At 36.1% G+C, this 18,156-nt stretch overlaps 1 protein-coding gene across 1 annotated transcript in view; it reads left to right on the top strand.

Annotated features, from left to right (window-relative positions):
* myocd (myocardin) overlaps positions 1-18,156 on the top strand; it is a 43,155-nt gene that overhangs the window by 18,504 nt on the left and 6,495 nt on the right. The window contains exons 6-11 of the mRNA XM_073828625.1: positions 4,687-4,862; positions 8,659-8,754; positions 8,853-9,142; positions 10,385-10,529; positions 12,620-13,498; positions 14,805-14,954. Of these exons, the coding sequence (XP_073684726.1) occupies positions 4,687-4,862; positions 8,659-8,754; positions 8,853-9,142; positions 10,385-10,529; positions 12,620-13,498; positions 14,805-14,954 (1,736 nt within the window). The remainder of the gene's footprint in view (positions 1-4,686; positions 4,863-8,658; positions 8,755-8,852; positions 9,143-10,384; positions 10,530-12,619; positions 13,499-14,804; positions 14,955-18,156) is intronic.

The following is an 18,156-nucleotide window of genomic DNA, read 5'->3' as shown; positions in this document are numbered from 1 at the left end:
TTACGCTGACGGTAGCCATTGATTTCCAAAGTATGAAAGAAAAAAAAATACGGAACCAAACAATTGACGGTACCCACTGACTTCCATAATATGAAAAAATATATAGAAAGGTCAATGGCCACCTTAAACTGTTGGTTTACCCATTTTCTTCAAACTTTTTTCTTTTGTGTTCAACAGAAGAAAAAAACTCATACAGGTTTGGAATGACATGAGGGAGAGTAAATTGTGACAAATTTTTCATTTTTGGCTGAACTGTCCCTTTAAATCAAGACATGTTCACTTGTGAAGCAAAATAAGATATAAAGTTAAAATTGAAGTGGGTTTTTGCTGAAAAAAAAATCTATCAGTGGCTTTGGACAAATGAACTTAATTCTTAAACAACAGACCTAATATGTAATATCTAACTTCATTTGTGTAGATATTGTAGTTGTTTTGCTGTGTGTTACATCACTGACTCCTGAATTGATATCATTACTTTTTGTTGCACCTTTTTGCATCTTTTTTTGCATGAGTGAATTCCTCACTAGTGATGTTGAGCAAGATTCCTCACAATCCTCTCAACCTCTGGCTCAACAAACACAGCTTGATTTAGGAGGCCGTCGGCTCTCGTTCACGGGCATTAACTCGCGCTGTGTTTACTATGTCATCCGACCGCAGTATGTTGTGCGCTCAGATCCAGTGTTTTCGGACATGCCGAAAGTAAACATGTCCATGTTTCCCTTGAGGCTGCGACTGAATATGTTGCATAAGCCGCGTGAGGCTGGGGGCGATGGTTTATATTACCTCTGCTGGAAGAGCAGTGTGTTTTATTGAGACAAACAGCAGCTGTATTTAGATCCACCCTGTTCGCTGGAGATCAAATGAATGTCCCCCTCATTCTCTGTTTTGACTCGACGTGATTTATGCGGCTCCGTCGAACCACCTACAAAGGTGTTTGAGCAGACCGAGCCGATGCGACCGTCTCAGACGCCCTGCCCAAAATGCTCAGCTCAGCATTAGGGCTGCTAGACTTCAGTCGTTTCTAATGAAAATATATGTTGGACATGAAATGCATGTTGTCTGGCTGTTAGTGCACATTATGCTACTTTCCATTCGGGTTTTTTTTAATTGCTTACACATGAAAAGTTGAGGGTCACTCAATGAAACCATTGACTCGTGTACCAAATGTACAGTTGAAGTCTAAAGTTTACATAAACCTTGCTTAATGTGCAAAATGTTAATTATTTTACCAAAATAAGAGGGATCATACAAAATTGCATGTTATATTTTATTTAGTACTAACCTGAATAAGATATTTCAAATAAAACGTGTTTACATAGAGTCCACAAGAGAAAATAATAGTTGAATTTATAAAAATGACCTTGTTCAAAAGTTTACATACGCTTGTGTTGTTGCATGAATGATCCACAGCTGTGTTTTTTTAGTGATAGTTGTTCATGAGTCAATTGTTTTTCCTGAAACTGCTCTGCTGAAAAAACAAAACAGCTAAAACCAGCCTAGGCCAGCTGGTCAACCAGGCTGGTTTTAGCTGGTCAGCAGGCTGGTTTTAGAGGGGTTTTGGCTACTTTCAGGCTGGGAGATCACCAGCTAAAACCAGTTACTTCCAGCTTAAACCAGCTAAGACCAGCCAACCAGCCTAGGCTGGTTTTTGCCTGTTTGTTTTTTTAGCAGGGTGCCCACTGTTCTTCAGAAAAATCTTTCAGGTCCCACAAATTCTTTGGTTTTCAGGATTTTTGTGTATTTGAACCCTTTCCAACAATGACTGTATGGTTTTGAGATCCACCTTTTCACACTGAGGACAACTGAGAGACTCATATGCAACTATTACAGAAGGTTTCAACGCTCACTGATGCTTCAAAAGGAAAAAATATGCATTAAGAGCCGGGGATGAAAACTTTTGAACAGAATAAAGATTTTTCTTATTTTGCCTGAATATCATATTTTTTACATTTAGTACTGCCCTTTAGAAGCTAAAGAAGATACTTACATGTTTCCCAAAAGACAAAATGCGACCCTGGACCACAAAACCAGTCTTAAGTCGCTGGGGTATATTTGTAGCAATAGCCAAAAATACATGGCATGGGTCAAAATGATCGATTTTTCTTTTATGCCAAAAATCATTAGGAAATTAAGTAAAGATCATGTTCCATGAAGATTTTTTGTAAAATTCCTACTATAAATACATCAAAATGTAAATTTTGATTAGTAATATGCATTGTTAAGAACTTAATTTGGGCAACTTTAAAGGTGATTTTCTCAGTATTTTCATTTTTTTGCACCCTCAGATTCCAGATTTTCAAATAGACGTATCTCGGCCAAATATTGTCCAATCCTAACAAACCATATATCAATAGAAAGCTTATTTATTGAGCTTTCATATAATATGATATGATATGATATGTATACATCTCAGTTTTGTAAAATTTAACCTTATGACTGGTTTTGTGGTCCAGGGTCACAAATAAGTTCAATTTACCCTGATCTTCAAATTCCAAAAGTTTTCACCCCCGAGCTTAATGCATTGTGTTTCCTTCTGGAGCATCAGTGAGCGTTTGAACCTTCTGTAATAGTTGCATATGATTCCCCTCAGTTGTCCTCAGTATGAAAAAATGGATCTCAAAATCATACAGTCATTGCTGGAAAGGGTTCAAATACAGAAAAATGCTGAAAAACCAAATCAGTTGTGGGACCTGAAGGATTTTTCTGAAGCACAGCAGGCAGTTTATCTGTTCAGGACAAACAAGGGACTCATGAACAACTATCACTAAACAAAAAAGCACAGCCACGAATCATTCAGGTAACAACACATTTTTATAAATTTAACTATTATTTATTTTTTGTGGACTCTATATGTGAACGTCTTCTATGTGAAATATCTTCAGGTCAGTACTAAATAAAAACAACATGAATTTTGTATGACCCCTCTTATTTTGTTCAAATAATTAACATTTTGCAGATTCTGAAAGGGGTGTGTGTGTGTGTGTGTGTGTGTGTGTGTGTGTGTGTGTGTGTGTGTGTGTGTGTGTAAACTTTTGACTTAAGCTGTACATATCGTGTGAGTGATGTGACAATCTCTTAAACAAACACAAGACAAGACGTTTGGCGCGTACATGGCTAATCATTCAATGTTTGTGAGTATAATAGTTTTGATATAATAGTTTTGAGTAGTTGTGAGTATTATAATAGTTAAACAGATTTGAAAGAAGTAGTTTTGAGCATGTTTTGTGTGTGGAGTTTAGAGAAAAGGAGGTATTTATTTTGCAATTGTAAGCAAAAAAACCTGTAAATAATAAAATGGCAGAATGGCATTGGATAGACGGAGCATTTTCACAGGGCAAACATAAACTAAGATAGAGTAAGTGGACAATGAGGAGCTCACTGGACCTCATCATAACACCACAACCATCCAACATCAACATGAGAAGGAAATAACTCACACTCACTCACACTCTAGAGAAAGAGTATGTGTGTTGGAATCACAGTCTGGTTTAACTGAAAAACAAATTGGCTCATATCCAGAAAACAGCCATGGAAATCATAGGAATAGAACAATATGAGCCCATACAGACTTTTTATGAACAGGCAGTGATGAGAAGAGCAATAAATATAAGTGCTGATTCCAAACATCCTCTTTTCAGCGAATATCAGCCGCTACCATCGGGAAAGAGACTGAGAATGCCAATGTGTAAAACTAATAGACTGAAGCTTTCATTTGTTTCTGCCTCGATAAAACTGTTGAACTCTACCAAGAACAATGCACCCGACGCATATTAGCACCTTACTGTGTTCTTATTTTGTAAACAATGTATGTTCTTAATTGATTGTTCTTAATTTGATTTATTTATTATTATTGTTTGCTTAGAGCAATGCTGTAGCACTTTGCCCAAGACAAATTTCCTCTCGGGGACAAATAAAGTTTATCCTATCCTATCCTTATCCTATATCCTACCTGGTATTCACTACATTATGAGGACTAAATGTCCCCACAAGAATAGTAATACCAGCAAATTCTGACCTTGTGAGGACATTTTTTTTGGTCTGCATGAGGAAACAAGCTTATAAATCATACCGAATTAAGTTTTGTGAAAAACTAAAAATGCAGAACGTTTTATGTTTAGGGTAAGTGGATAGAAAATACAGTTTGGATAGTAGAAAAAACATTACGTCTATAGAATGAACCCATAAAACATGGAAACCAGTGTGTGTGTGCCTGTGTGCCTAACTGAGAGAGAGCTTGTGCTGATTGAAACCAGTCCCTGTGCTCCTTCTGCCAGCTCACATGCTCAGATATCACACACACACACACACACACACACATTGACCTCTCGTGACCCCTTGTGTGACCTGGGCTCTATCAGGCTCCTGTCACTGCATCACAAGTGTTGGACTCGGTGCACATGACAAACGCTGACGCGCTTCGCACTGGCACACGCATCGGTGTTCTGGCACGCGCTTAGCACACACACACACACGCTTCAGACACAAACAGACTTTGAGTCAAATATTTACACAGACACGGAGTTCAGAGGCTGTAATTCTGTCAAACACTGCTGGCGTTGAGATGTTAATCAGTCTCGTTCACGTTCGCTGCTCTCTGTACATTTGTTTTCCTTATCTTTTCTTTGTTTCGCTGTTGGACTGATCTTCTCTGTTTGAGTCTGTATCTGGCCTCTCGTATCTCCGCAGTGAACCATGGGAAGTTCCCGCAGCAGGAGGACTCGTACGCGTTTGAGGAGGATAGCAGCAGTGAGAGTCTGTCTCCAGATCAGCCGCACAGCGAAGAGTCACAGAGTTCGGCGGAAGCGCTTACAGAGACCAAGAGCAGCGGCTCGAGCTCACCGACACTCACCAACACAGAGCATGTGAGTCACCATACAAACCACAGCAAAAACATACAATGAGGACATCGCAAACAGCTGGAATGAAAGAATGAATGGAAGAATGAAGAAATGTAATATTATTATCATGTTGTAAACAACTGAGTAGAATTGTTTCATGTTTCTTTGATGACTAGAAAGTTCAGAAAAACAGCGTATATCTGAAGAAGAAATCTTTCATTCTAACATTATTGTCTTTATAAACACTTTTGATCAATTTAAAGCATCCTTGCAAGTATTAAGCTCTATAATCCAAACTCCAAGCTTTTGAAAGGTAGCTTGGAAAGCTGTTTATTTCAGATAAATGCTGATCTTTGGAACTTGGTATTTAATAAAGAATCTTGAATCACAATCAGCATATTAGAATGATTTCTGAAGGATCATGTGACACTGAAGACTGGAGTAATGATGCTGAAAATTCAGCTTTGATCACAGGAATAAATTACATTTTAAAACATTTTTAAATAGAAATCAGTTATTTTAAATAGTTAAAATATTTCAACATTTTACTGTTTTTGCTGTACTTTGGATCAAATAAATGCAGGCTTGGTGAGCAGAAGAAACGTCTTTAATAAACATGAAAAATCTTACCGTTCAAAAACTTTTGACTGGTAGTGTAATAAATAAATAAAAATAAATAAAAACATATAATAACATTATTTTATTCATTTATTAATTTTCCTTTCCTATATGTTCAAATACAAATGAAAGAAAAAAAAACAATAGCATATACAAAAAAATATACATATAACACATAACAAAACACTATTGGTAATATATAAACTACTGGTTAAAAGTTTGAAGATTAAGATTTTTTTTATGTTTTGAAAGAATTCTCTTCTGCTCACCAAGGCTTCATTTGTTAAAAAATACAGCAAGAATTGTGAAATATTATTACTATTCAAAATAACAGTTTTTTTAATGTGAATATACTGTAAAAATGAAATGTATATCTGTGATCAAAGCTAAATTTTCAGCATCATTACTCCAGTCCTCAGTGTCACATGGTCCTTCAGAAATCATTTTAATATGTTGATTTTCTGCTCAAGAAACATTTATGTTTATTATCAAGTGCCGCTTCACATTTTCCTAGAAATCATGATACATTTTATTTTCCAGGATTCTTTGATTCATAGAGAGTTCAAAAGAACAGCATTTATTTGAAACACAAAACTTAAGGAACATTATAAATGTCTTTACAGACAAATTGGATGAATTAAATGCTTTCTTGTTAAATTAAAGCATAAATTTATGTAAATCTAACCCCAAACTTTTAAATGATAGTATCACAATTCCACCAAAAAAAAGTTTTTAGATATGTTCACATAGAAAACAGCTATTTGAAATTGTAATAATATCTCACTGTTTTTACTGTATTTCGGATCAAAAAAATGCAGCCTTGATATTTTCAAAAACATTTAAAAAATCTTAATTTTTCCAAACTTTTGACTGATAGTATATATTTTATAGATAGTATATAGTCTAATCAATTAAATAAAATTTAAACAAATGAGTTAAAGTCTGAATGCACTCCTTAATGCTGGTAGAGTCCAGTTAGTGTGTGTGTACCTGGTATTCCCTACATTATAAGGACCAAATGTCCCGACAAGTATAGTAATACCAGTAGATTTAGATCTTGTTAGGACATTTTTGGGCCCCATGAGCGTATAAATCATACAAAATGAAGTGTTTTGAAACAGCAGAAATAAAGAAAACTGTACAAAATACAGTTTGTACAGTAGAAACCCATTATGCCTATAGAATGAACCCCTAAAACGTGTGTGGTGTGTTTTAGTCTTCTGCCCCCTGTGGTGATCCGCTGAACTGCAGTGTTCTGCTCAGGCTCTTGAGGAGCCGTTACACTCTGACAGCTCTTTGACTCTGAGCCCAGATCAGCATGCCAGCGTGTTTCTTACACACTCAGAAGTGTATTGTGCTCTGTGCTGTTCCAGTGTTGCTCCAGGCATCAGAATGATTGCCCGTTCTCTGGCAGCAGGAGTAATAAACCATCGGCTGAAGCTGTCAGCAGACCTGGCATCAAGTCATTGTGACCTATCGCTCAGATCACGTGGAGCAGAAGCGTGTACAGCTTAGGAATATTTATACAAGCTTTGTGGCTTGTGAAAGCTGTAAATTGTCTACATGTTTATTAATAATCACCTTGTGTGTGGGGTTTTTAAATGCAAAGTACTTGGGAAATATATAGCGATCTTATAAACGATGTCAAACTTATGGAAACTCCAAAGTTTGGTTGCCTCTTAACTTTTCTGGTAAACCTGTCACATTCAATCTACTGCATGCCTTTTGTTGTCTGATTGATAAGTTTATAGTTTTTTTTTATCAAGTCAAAAGTATTTTAGTATAACTGTACAAACTTGCTTCACATGTCCTTTTGATGTCAAATCGTTACTGATTTTATCAAGTACACTCAATGGCATAGAATAACCTTTTTTGCCTAAATGGTTCCATAAAGAACCTTTAATATCTGAAGAACCTTTCTGTTTCACAAAAGGTTCTTTGTGGTAAAAGAAGGTTCGTCAGATTATAAAAAGGTAAGAAAGAGATGGTTCTTTTAAGACCCTTTGACTGAATGGTTCTTTGTGGAACCAAAAATGTTTCTTCTATGGAATCGCTGTCAAGAACCTTTTAAAGCACCTTTATTTTTAAGAGTGTATACATAAGAACTTTAGTAATATTTCCAAATGTACACCTTCTGGACTGAAGCAGCTTAGCTTTACCTGATTCTCCATAAATATTTTTTTAGAGAAATCAGTGAGTCTCAAATCTGATCATCCGGATCTTTTGAGGAACGTTTGTTTCCAGAAGCTTTACTTTCACTGTTCCTCAGTGGAGAAATTATCTTCCTATGCATCCGAAACATCTCACATCTTCTGAGGAAGGTTTATTTGTTCATCTCTCAATCATCATTGGATTGCATCGCATTAAATGTTTGAATCACTTGTGTATCATCTTAATAAGGCATATTATTGGAGATATAGCGTGACCACAGAAATTTATATCATTTTTGGTCAGTATCTGCTTTACTGTTATAAAGATCTCATTGATTTACATTACACTGCAAAAAAATGCTTTTCTTACTTACTTGCTTTTTTGTTTTGTTTCCAGCCAAAATATCTAAAAATTCTTAAATCAAGAAGGATTTTCTAGGCGATTCAAAATTATTGTCTTGTTTTCAGAAAGAAAAACATGTCAAAATTAAGTGAGTTTTTGCTTAGAACAAGCAAAATAATCTGCCAATGGGGTAAGCAAAAAAATCTTATTTCAAACATAAAAGAAGAGTATTTTTCTTAGCCCATTGGTGGATTATTTTTCTTGTTTCAAGCAAAAACACACTTAATTTTGATTTGTTTTTTTCTTAAATCAAAGACAATAATTTTTACTCATCTAAAATATTTCTGATTTAAGAATTTTTAGATATTTTGGCAGGAAAGTCAGAAAAGCATTTTTTTTTTCAGTGTACAAGGATCAGAATTTCATCATATTAATATCAGCAAAATATACACCAAATTACAGTAAAAAATATAAAATTGAACTGTTTTTCATTAATATTTTCACTATATCAGAATATATGAGCCATAAAAACCTGATCAAATATGATGCAAAACATAAAACAGACTTTATCAAACATTTTGTCTAAAGGTTCAATAAACAGTTTTTCTGTTTTTTCTTATGTCAGGCTTTACAGAGTTCAAACATGCAATCACAATCAGTCATTATTAATGATTTAATTATATAGTATATAAATTTGTCTGTTTTGCAGGGGTCTCAGAGCAAAGACGGCGTTACTCAAAACCAAGAGGAGAACATGACAAACAGCCAAGAAACTCCACCGATTCCCGTTCCTGCAATAGTCAAGGTACGACTAAACATCTTGTCTATTTCATATCACTAAACACAAAGCAGACATGCATCTAATATCAGCTCGTTTCATGAAGTCATCCGATTCCTCTGCAGTCCAAAATGTCTGAGAAGAACCGCCACAAGAAACCCAAAGACATCAAGCCTAAAGTGAAAAAGCTAAAGTACCACCAGTACATCCCGCCGGACCAGAAGGCCGAGAAATCTCCTCCGCCGCAGATGGACTCGGCGTATGCACGTCTTCTGCAGCAGCAGCAGCTCTTCCTGCAGCTGCAGATCCTCAGTCAGCAGAAACACCAGCAGAACTCACATTCACACTCGCATTCACATCAGCATCAGCAGCAGAGCTTCAGCTACCAGACTCTTAACCAGAACACACTCAACAAGTGAGTCCAGCACAATGTCTCTTTCAAAAGATGGGGAAATATATTTGTCAAAAAAGTCATACATTTACCTCAGAGGACAAAACATGTTCTGTCTATACTGACGATACCTAGACTCTTAAAAATAAAGGCGCTTTAAAAGGTTCTTCACAGTGATGCCATAGAAGAACCATTGTTGGTTCTTTAAAGAATCATCACTTTTCTTACATTTTTATAATCTGAAGAACCTTCTTTTGCCGCAAAGAACCTTTTGTGAAACAGAAAGGTTCTTCAGATATTAAAGGTTCTTTGTGGAACCAGTTAGACAAAAAGGTTCTTCTTTGGCATCGTGAAGCACCTTTATTTTTAAGAGTGTATGTGGGATTTTGTTCTGCTTCATTGACTTACTTTTTGAAGTTTACACACCTGACCTTTTTAGTTACCAATCCAAAGCATTTGAATGGTAGTTTGTATATATGAGGTCAGAAAGATTAAAAAAATGCTTGTGTTCATCAAGGATGAATTAAACTGATAAAAAATGACATTTAAAGATATTTATGTCGCAAAAGATTTCTGTTTCAAATAAATACTGCTCTTTTGAACTTTAAACGTTTGATTCATCGAAGAATCCTGAAAAATAAAATGCATCACAGGTTCCACAAAAATATGAAGCAGCACAACTGTTTTCAACATTGATAATAATCAGAAATGCTTTTTGAGGAGTAAATCAGCATATTAGAATGATTTGAGACTGAAGTAATGATGCTGAAAATTATCGATTTTTCTTTTATGCCAAAACCATTAGAATATTTAGTAAAGATCATGTTCCATGAAGATATTTTGTAAATTTCCTACTGTAAATATAACAAAACTTTATAACTTTATACTTATTAGTAATATGCATTGCTAAGAATTTAATTTGGACAACTTTAAAGGCGATTTTCTCAATATTTTTTGTTCCCTCAGATTGCAGATTTTTAAATAGTTGTATCTTGGCCAAATATTGTTCTATCCTAACAAACCATGCATCAATGGAAAGCTTATTTATTCAGCATTGATGTATAATTGATGTATAAATCTCAATTGAAAAAAAAGTACCCTTATTTGACCATTTTTACAGTTTTTCTTTAGAGTCCAAAACATAAAAAATCTTACAAACCCCAAACTTTTGAACAGAAGTGTATTTAAAAATGTTTTCAAAATTCCATTTTAGTCCTATTTTTATTATTTAGGCACTTTTCTGATCATGAGATGTGTGTGTAACAGGGCGTCCAGTGAGCAGCAGTCATCATGTGCATCCAGCATCCAGACCAGCAGCAGCTCTTCATCTCCAGTGAAGAGCAGCTATTGCAACCCGTCCATCAGTCCTGTCAGACCCGGACCGCTGCCCGCCAACCTGGACGACCTAAAGGTCAGTGCTGCGCTTTGACACGTCGTGATGTGATGAAGGGGTTAAGGAGCTGAACTGGAAACCAGATTTAGATTTTAAATAGGAAGGTGTGTGTCATATAAGGCAAAACACTATAAATCCAACTAATAGATATCTCCATACTAAACCAGCTGATTAATCATAGTACATTAAGACAAATGTCTCGTATTAGAAGACTTCTGGAAATGTTATGTTTAAATATGCAAATGAATCATTGTCTCATTACATATGCACTAATTTGAATGAATTTCCAGAAGATAAATCTGATCATTGGATAAATTCAGGTTCAAAATTCGGGTTTAATTATGGTAACATATTAAAGAGATAGTTTATCCAAAAATGACAATTCTGTCAGTAATTACTCACCGTCATGTCGTTCCAAACCCATAAGACCTTTGTTTATCTTCAGACCACAAAGTTATTTTTGACATTCAGAGAGCTTTCTGACTGAAAGGCATTGAAGGTATGTGTCGTGGTACCCTTGTGGATGTGCAGCGACTGACACAAAAGAGAAGAAATTGTTGAATAAAGTCATTACTTTTTACAAAAAGTATCCTCATAGCTACATAACATTAAGGTTAAACCACTAATGTCACAAAGACTATTTTAACGATGTCCTTACTAACTTTCTGGTCCTTAAATGTGGTAGTTATACTGCAGGGTCAGAAAGTTCTTGGATTTCATCAGAAATATCTTTTTGTTATTTTTTGGTCGTTTTTGTTCCGAAGATGAACAAAGGGTGGACTATCCCTTAAAGAGTTCAGAAATCAAAACCAACCATTGCATGAAAAACACTGTTTTTTAGTAAGGAAACAAAACTTTGCAAATCTTTTAAGACCCTCAAAATACACATCATTCATGTACTTATTTATTTATTTTACAATTTTTTACTTATTTTTAAGATATTTAACTATTTAAATTTTATTTTTACGTGTTTAGGCCAGCAAAATTAATTTAATTTTGTTTAAAAAAAATTCAGAGTAATATTTATGTTGTTTTGTTAGAAATAAATCTGTAGGTTTCATAAACTTGGACTGTTTTTGAGCAATCAAGAGTTATAAATTCAAATGAATTTAATTAAATCATGTTCGTTCCAATGGATTTATTCCTGGTAATTTTAAGGTTTAAGGTGAAGACTTGCATTGTTTATCTTGAAAATTACAACCAAAAGCCGCACAATGTGTCATTGTATCAGTATTTTATTTTTAGCTACCTGGTCTCATGACAAAAACATACCTGGGGAAACGATTTTGCAAGATGCGAAATACGTACCAATAGTACATATCCCTGCTGTTTCCAAAAAAAGTGAACACTAGAGGCAGTAAAACTCAGACACCTTTTATTCCTTTTCACACAACGTATAATTTACAGAGTTTGACAAAGCATCATTTTCGCACAATTAGTTGAAGAATATTATATTGTGACTTAAAAACTATTTTTATATGCTGGAAGATTTGAAAACTGATGCTTTTGAATGTTAGAATGACATATCCAGCTTCATATCTACGGGTTTTCATAGACGGTAGGTTTGTTTGGTAGCTCACGCAGTACTGAGATGTAGTTGAGTGGTGAAGAGCTCCTGTTCAAATCCCATGTAACTACGGTTCGAAAAATACGTTCAAATCTACACACAAGAAAGATTCAAATGGCGTCAACAAATGTGTTTTTGCATTTGTTAACACCATTGTAGGTTTAGGGTTGGGTTTGGCGTACGGTATATTTCCAACATGACAGAGCATTAACTTTTAGCAGCGGTCCCCGGACATTCGAACTCTGAACTGCCGCAATAAGTACCTAAAGTAACGATAACAAAACGTACCTATATCAACGCAATAAATACATGCCAGGGTTAACTTATTGAACTCAGAATGGGAGATTGGGTTGATTTTTAGAGTTGTGGTAAAAATAGCAACAGGTAGCGCCAGTAGCTCACAAGTGCAACCATTTAACGTCATCGAAATAGTGGCGCCCTATTAAGCCATACAAGTCTTAATACCCGGGGTTCCCTTTAAGTTTAAGTTGGAATTTTTTCCTTAAAATGGCACTGTACTGACTGTTTTGTGTCTTTCCAGGTGTCTGAACTCAGGCAGCAGCTGCGTATTCGCGGTCTCCCCGTGTCTGGCACTAAGACGGCACTCATAGAGCGACTGCGGCCCTTCAAAGACTCCAGCTGTGCGTCTCCAGCCACTTCTGCAGATGTCAGCGCAGCTGCATTCCCTGTGACACCCAGCGGATCACTGTCGTCCTACCAATCGCACGGCACCGGCTTCTACCCATTCTGCAGCAGCGGCTCCACACCACCCATCTCTCCAGCCTCGTCTGATCTCTCCGTCAGCGGCTCACTGCCCGACAGCTTCAGCGACGTCACCATGTCCTCGCCGCAGTTCGGCCTGCAGCCGTCGCCGGCCCAGCTGAGCGCAGACGAGGGGGCGCTGGGACCGGATGCCGAGAAGGACAAGATGCTGGTGGAGAAGCAGAAGGTGATCGAAGAGCTGACGTGGAAGCTGCACCAGGAGCAGAGGCAGGTGGAGGAGCTGCGCATGCAGCTGCACAAGAGGAAACGCATGCAGGACTGTCCCGCCCCGCCGCCGCCGCCACCACCGCCGCAGCACATGATGCATCTGCAGCCTCCTGCGCAGATGCAGCAGTTCTATGGCGTGTCCGTCAAGCAGGAGCAGGTGGCTTCCAGCTGTCCTCTGGCTGCCAAGCAGATGAAAGGCGGTACGAGCAGCGGGTGCATGGCTCACTGCGATCTGCACGCTGCATCACACTGCACGCCGTCGTCTGGAAGCCCAGCCGGCCTGTCTGCGTTCCTGAGCCCTCAGTGTTCTCCTGAAGATTCGCCTGTCGCCAAACCCTCAAGCAGCCCCTCGTCCCCCGGCCAGCCATACCTGCTGAGAGACTCGCACGCGCTGCCTCACAACGCAAGCAGAGCCACACGCAACATACAGGTGATTACAGCACACGCCTTTTACAGTCACACTCACATTGATTTCTATAGCTATTTATACAATACTCATTGTTTCAAAGCAGCTTTACAGTTGTAAACAAGAAAATAGGGATTTAGTGATGCACATAGAATTCAAGTCATTTGCTCATTTACCTACAACATGATTATTATAGTTAACTACAACTAAAACATAAATACATTTTCATTATTTGAAATAAATCTTAACTGAAATAAAATAAAATAAAAAGTTTAAACTTCAGACTTATTTTATTTCAGTTGCCAAAACATAATTTTCATTAATGTGCTAAAATATCTAAAACTAAAATGAAAATAATCACTATATTTAAAAACAACAACAAACATTTTTCAAATTAATTACATTTTAGCTAAAAGTAACATAAAAGCAAAAAAAGAATAAAAAAATAATTCAAAATACTAACAAAAGCACACCTCTTCCATAATTAACATGTTTTTTAATTCTGAATTAAAATTCATTTGATATTTTTGGGTGGAAGAATGTCAGGGAGAGTCTACTGTCCTGATTTATTACTTACTAAATAAATACATTTCTATTATTAAAAAATGTATTTAAAATAAATGCTTGTTATTTGACCGACTTTTGTTTGCTAAATCAAAGTCATCAGGATTCATGACTAACATAAACAGAAAATATCATAGAGATTATTGTATATGTGATTATACCTATATAAGCAAGGTTAATTCTATGGAAGCCGGTTTCCACCACTAAATAAAAAATAATAATAAAATTTTTCTCAGAATTGTGAGTTATAAAATCAGAATTGCAAAATAAAATCACATAAAATATAAAATAATATATAAAATCACAATTTCAGATTTTTTTTCTCTAAGAATTACGTGATATAAACTAAATATAAATGTGAAAAATAAACTTTTTATCTTGCCAGTTTAAGTTTGTATTTCGCAGTTCTCAAAATTGCAAGTTTATAAACTTAGAGTTCTGACATTTTTTTCAGAATTGTGAGATATAAACTTGCAATTGCAGAAAGTCAGAATTATAAGATATAAACTCGCAATTCTGAGAAAAAGAAGTCACAATTGTGAGTTTATATCGCAATTCTGACTTCATTTCTCAGTTGCGAGTTTATAAAAAGTCAGAACTGCACGTTTATATCTCACAATTCTGAGAAGAAAAACAAAAATAAACAACATTTTTCACAGCCATAAAAGTACTTGATAGCTCTAATTTGTAAAAGATTCTTGCTGTTTTTCATCATGGGTGCTGATGTGTCAATAATTCAGTGACTAACGGCTGAAATCTCTCTCAGTTACAGCAGAAGAGCACAGGACAGACGGCGAGCTGCTCGTATCCATCAGATCAGAGAAACCTGCAGCCACTTTACCATCACAGTCCATCAGAGAACAACATCAGCGCCAGAGGATCCGCTAAGGCCAAGAGCAGCAGCATGCAGCAGAAAGTATGTGAAGAAATCAAACTCACTCATTTAATTCATCACTCACAAAAACTCACAGCAGAACATCACACATTCTGATCTGCTCCGGTAACAGTAAGTCTCAATTCCACCGGGCTTCTGTTAAAAGACGATTCACTCATGTTTTATTACATCAGTCATGTGTCTCAATCAATGAACACTAGATGTTTCTGAAAGAAGTCTCTTCTGCTTACCAAGGCTGCATTTATTTGATTGATAAATAAATACAGTAATATTAAGAAATATTATTGCAATTTGAAATATGTGACCCTGGACCACAAAACCAGTCAAAAGGTAAAATTTGACAAAACTGAGATATATACATCATATGAAAGCTCAATAAATAAGCTTTCTATTGATGTATGGTTTGTTAGGATAGGACAATATTACATCTATTGAGATACATCTATTTGAATATCTGGAATCTGAGGGTGCAAAAAAATCAAAATACTGAGAAAATCACCTTTAAAGTTGTCCAAATTAAGTTCTTAACAATGCATATTACTAATCAAAAATTACATTTTGATAGGTTTACAGTAGGAATTTTACAAAAAATCTTCATGGAACATGATCTTTACTTAATTTCCTAATGATTTTTGACATAAAAGAAAAATCAATAATTTTGACCCATACAATGTATTTTTGGCTATTGCTACAAATATACCCCAGCGACTTAAGACTGGTTTTGTGGTCCAGGGTCACATATATGCTTTCTATGTGAATATATTGTAAAATGTAATTTATTTCATGTGATCAAAGCTGAATTTTCATACATTGCTATTCAAAATTCAAACGGATATTTTTATTTATCAAGAATGCTTTAAATTGATCAAATGTGGCAGTAATGACATTTTTAATGTTCAGAAATATATCTTGAACAGCATATTAGAATGATTTCTGAAGGTTCATGTGACACTGAAGACTGGAGCAAGGATGCTGAAAATGTCAGTTTTGATCACAGGAATAAATTACATTTTGATATATATTCACCTAGAACACAGCTATTTTAAATTGTAATAATATTTCACAATTTTCTGAGAAAAGAAGTCACAATTGTGAGTTTATATCGCAGTTCTGACTTCATTTCTCAGAACTGCGAGTTTATAAAAAGTTTATATCTCGCAATTCTGAGAAGTAAGAATTGTGAGATAAATAGCTGCAATTACCTTTTTTATTTTTTATTCTGTGGCGGAAAAGGGATTCCATATAATTTAGGTTGAAAAATGTCATGTGGGGCAAAAAAGTATAATTCTATTATATATATATATATATATATATATATATATATATATATATATATATAATTTTACTTTTATTTTAATTTTACTTTTTAATCAAATAAATGCAGCCTTGGTGAACAGAAGAGACTTCTTTCAAAACATTGCCTACACATGCCACACACAAACTCTCTCACAGCATCTGATGTGTTTATTGTCAGTGGGTCAGAGGTCAGGCCGTCCTGCTGAGGAAGCGTTTGATAGAGACAGAGCGACACGCGCCATAATCTGAAAACCACGCCCACCGGGGGGAAAACACTCCAACGCTTTCCATTGACTTTGTATTGTGGCAAGCTGCCTCCTTGTCATTTCTGACTTATAACAAAAATCAAACAATGTCTAAAAGCTGCTGTGACAAGGTGCACAGTAACCCTTTTTATAAGCAGTTATGTACAGGTATGTGCCAAAAAATTAGAATATCGAGGGAAAGTCCATTTATTTCAATAATTTGTTTCAAATAGAGAAACTTATATGCTATATTAGTTCAATACATACAAAGTGAACTATTTCAAGCCTTTACTGGTTTCAATTTTGATGATTATGGATTAAAGACTAAAAAACCCAAATCCAGTATTTCACAAAATTAGAATATTTCATGTGACCAATAAAAAAAGGATCTTAAACACTTATCGGCATTCTGAAAAGTGTTAATGTACTGTATTATGTCCTCAGTACTTTGTTGGGCCTTCTTTTGCACTAATTCCAGCATCAAAGCGGCGTGACATGGAGGCGGTTTAAGTCAGGCGAGTATGCCGGCCAATCAGGTACAGTTATTCCATGGCTATTAATCCAGGTACTGGTAGTTTTGGCTTTGTGGGCAGGTGCCAAATCCTGCTGGAAAATAAAATCATCATGTCCAAAAAGCATGTTGGCAGCAGAAAGCAGGAAGTGCTCTAAAATTTTCTGCTATACAGCTGCGTTGACTGTGGACTTGATAAAAGACAATGGACCCACACCAGCAGATGACATGCTCCCCAAACCAGCACTGACTGTGGAAACTTCACACTGGACTTTAAGCAGCTTGACTTTTGTGCCTCTCTGGTCTTCCTCCAGACTCTGGGACCTTGATTTCCAAATGAAATGCAAAATTAGCTTTCATCTGAAAACAGGACTTGGGACCACTGGGCAACAGACCAGTACTTTTTCTCCTTAGCCCAGCACAGACGCTTCTGAAGTTGTTTTTGGTTCAGGAGTGGTTTGACGCATGGAATTCTCCAGCTGTAGCCCATGTCATGCAGACGTCTGTATGTTGGTGGTTCTTGATGCACTGACAGCAGCCTCAGTCCACTCCTTATGAAGCTCCCCCAGATTTCTGAAGCGCCCTTGCTTGACAATCCTCTCAAGGCTACGGTCATCCCTGTCACTTGTGCACCTTTTCCGGCCACATTTTTCCCTTCCTCTTAACACTCTGTTAATATACTTCAATACTGTATATTAACAGCTTCTTTTGCAAATGCCTTTTGAGACTTTTCCTCCTTATAGAGGGTGTCAATGATGGTCTTCTGCACGACCGTCAAGTCTGCAGTCTTCCCCATGATTCTGAAGTCTACTAAGCCAGACCGAGACAATTTAAAGGCTGAGGAAACCTTTGGTGTTTTGTGTTAATTAGCTGAATAGATTGGGACACAGGGAGCCTACAATGTTGAACTTTGTCATGATATTCTAATTTTGTGAAATACTGGATTTGTTTTTTTTTATATATTTAATCCATAATCATTAAAACTGAAACAAATAAAGGCTTGAAATATTTCACTTTGTGTGTAGTGAACTAATATAACATACAAGTTTCACTTTTTGAAACAAATTATTGAAATAAATGGACTTTGCCTCGATATTGTAATTTTTTGGCACATACCTGTACAGTGTACATTTTTATAAGCAGTCAGCTTCCCGCAATACAATACTAACTC

The sequence above is a fragment of the Garra rufa genome, chromosome 22 (genome assembly GCF_049309525.1).
Source record: "Garra rufa chromosome 22, GarRuf1.0, whole genome shotgun sequence".
Lineage (NCBI taxonomy): Eukaryota > Metazoa > Chordata > Actinopteri > Cypriniformes > Cyprinidae > Garra > Garra rufa.
Note: the sequence above shows the minus strand (reverse complement) of the source record. Positions and strands in the feature narration are given on the sequence as shown.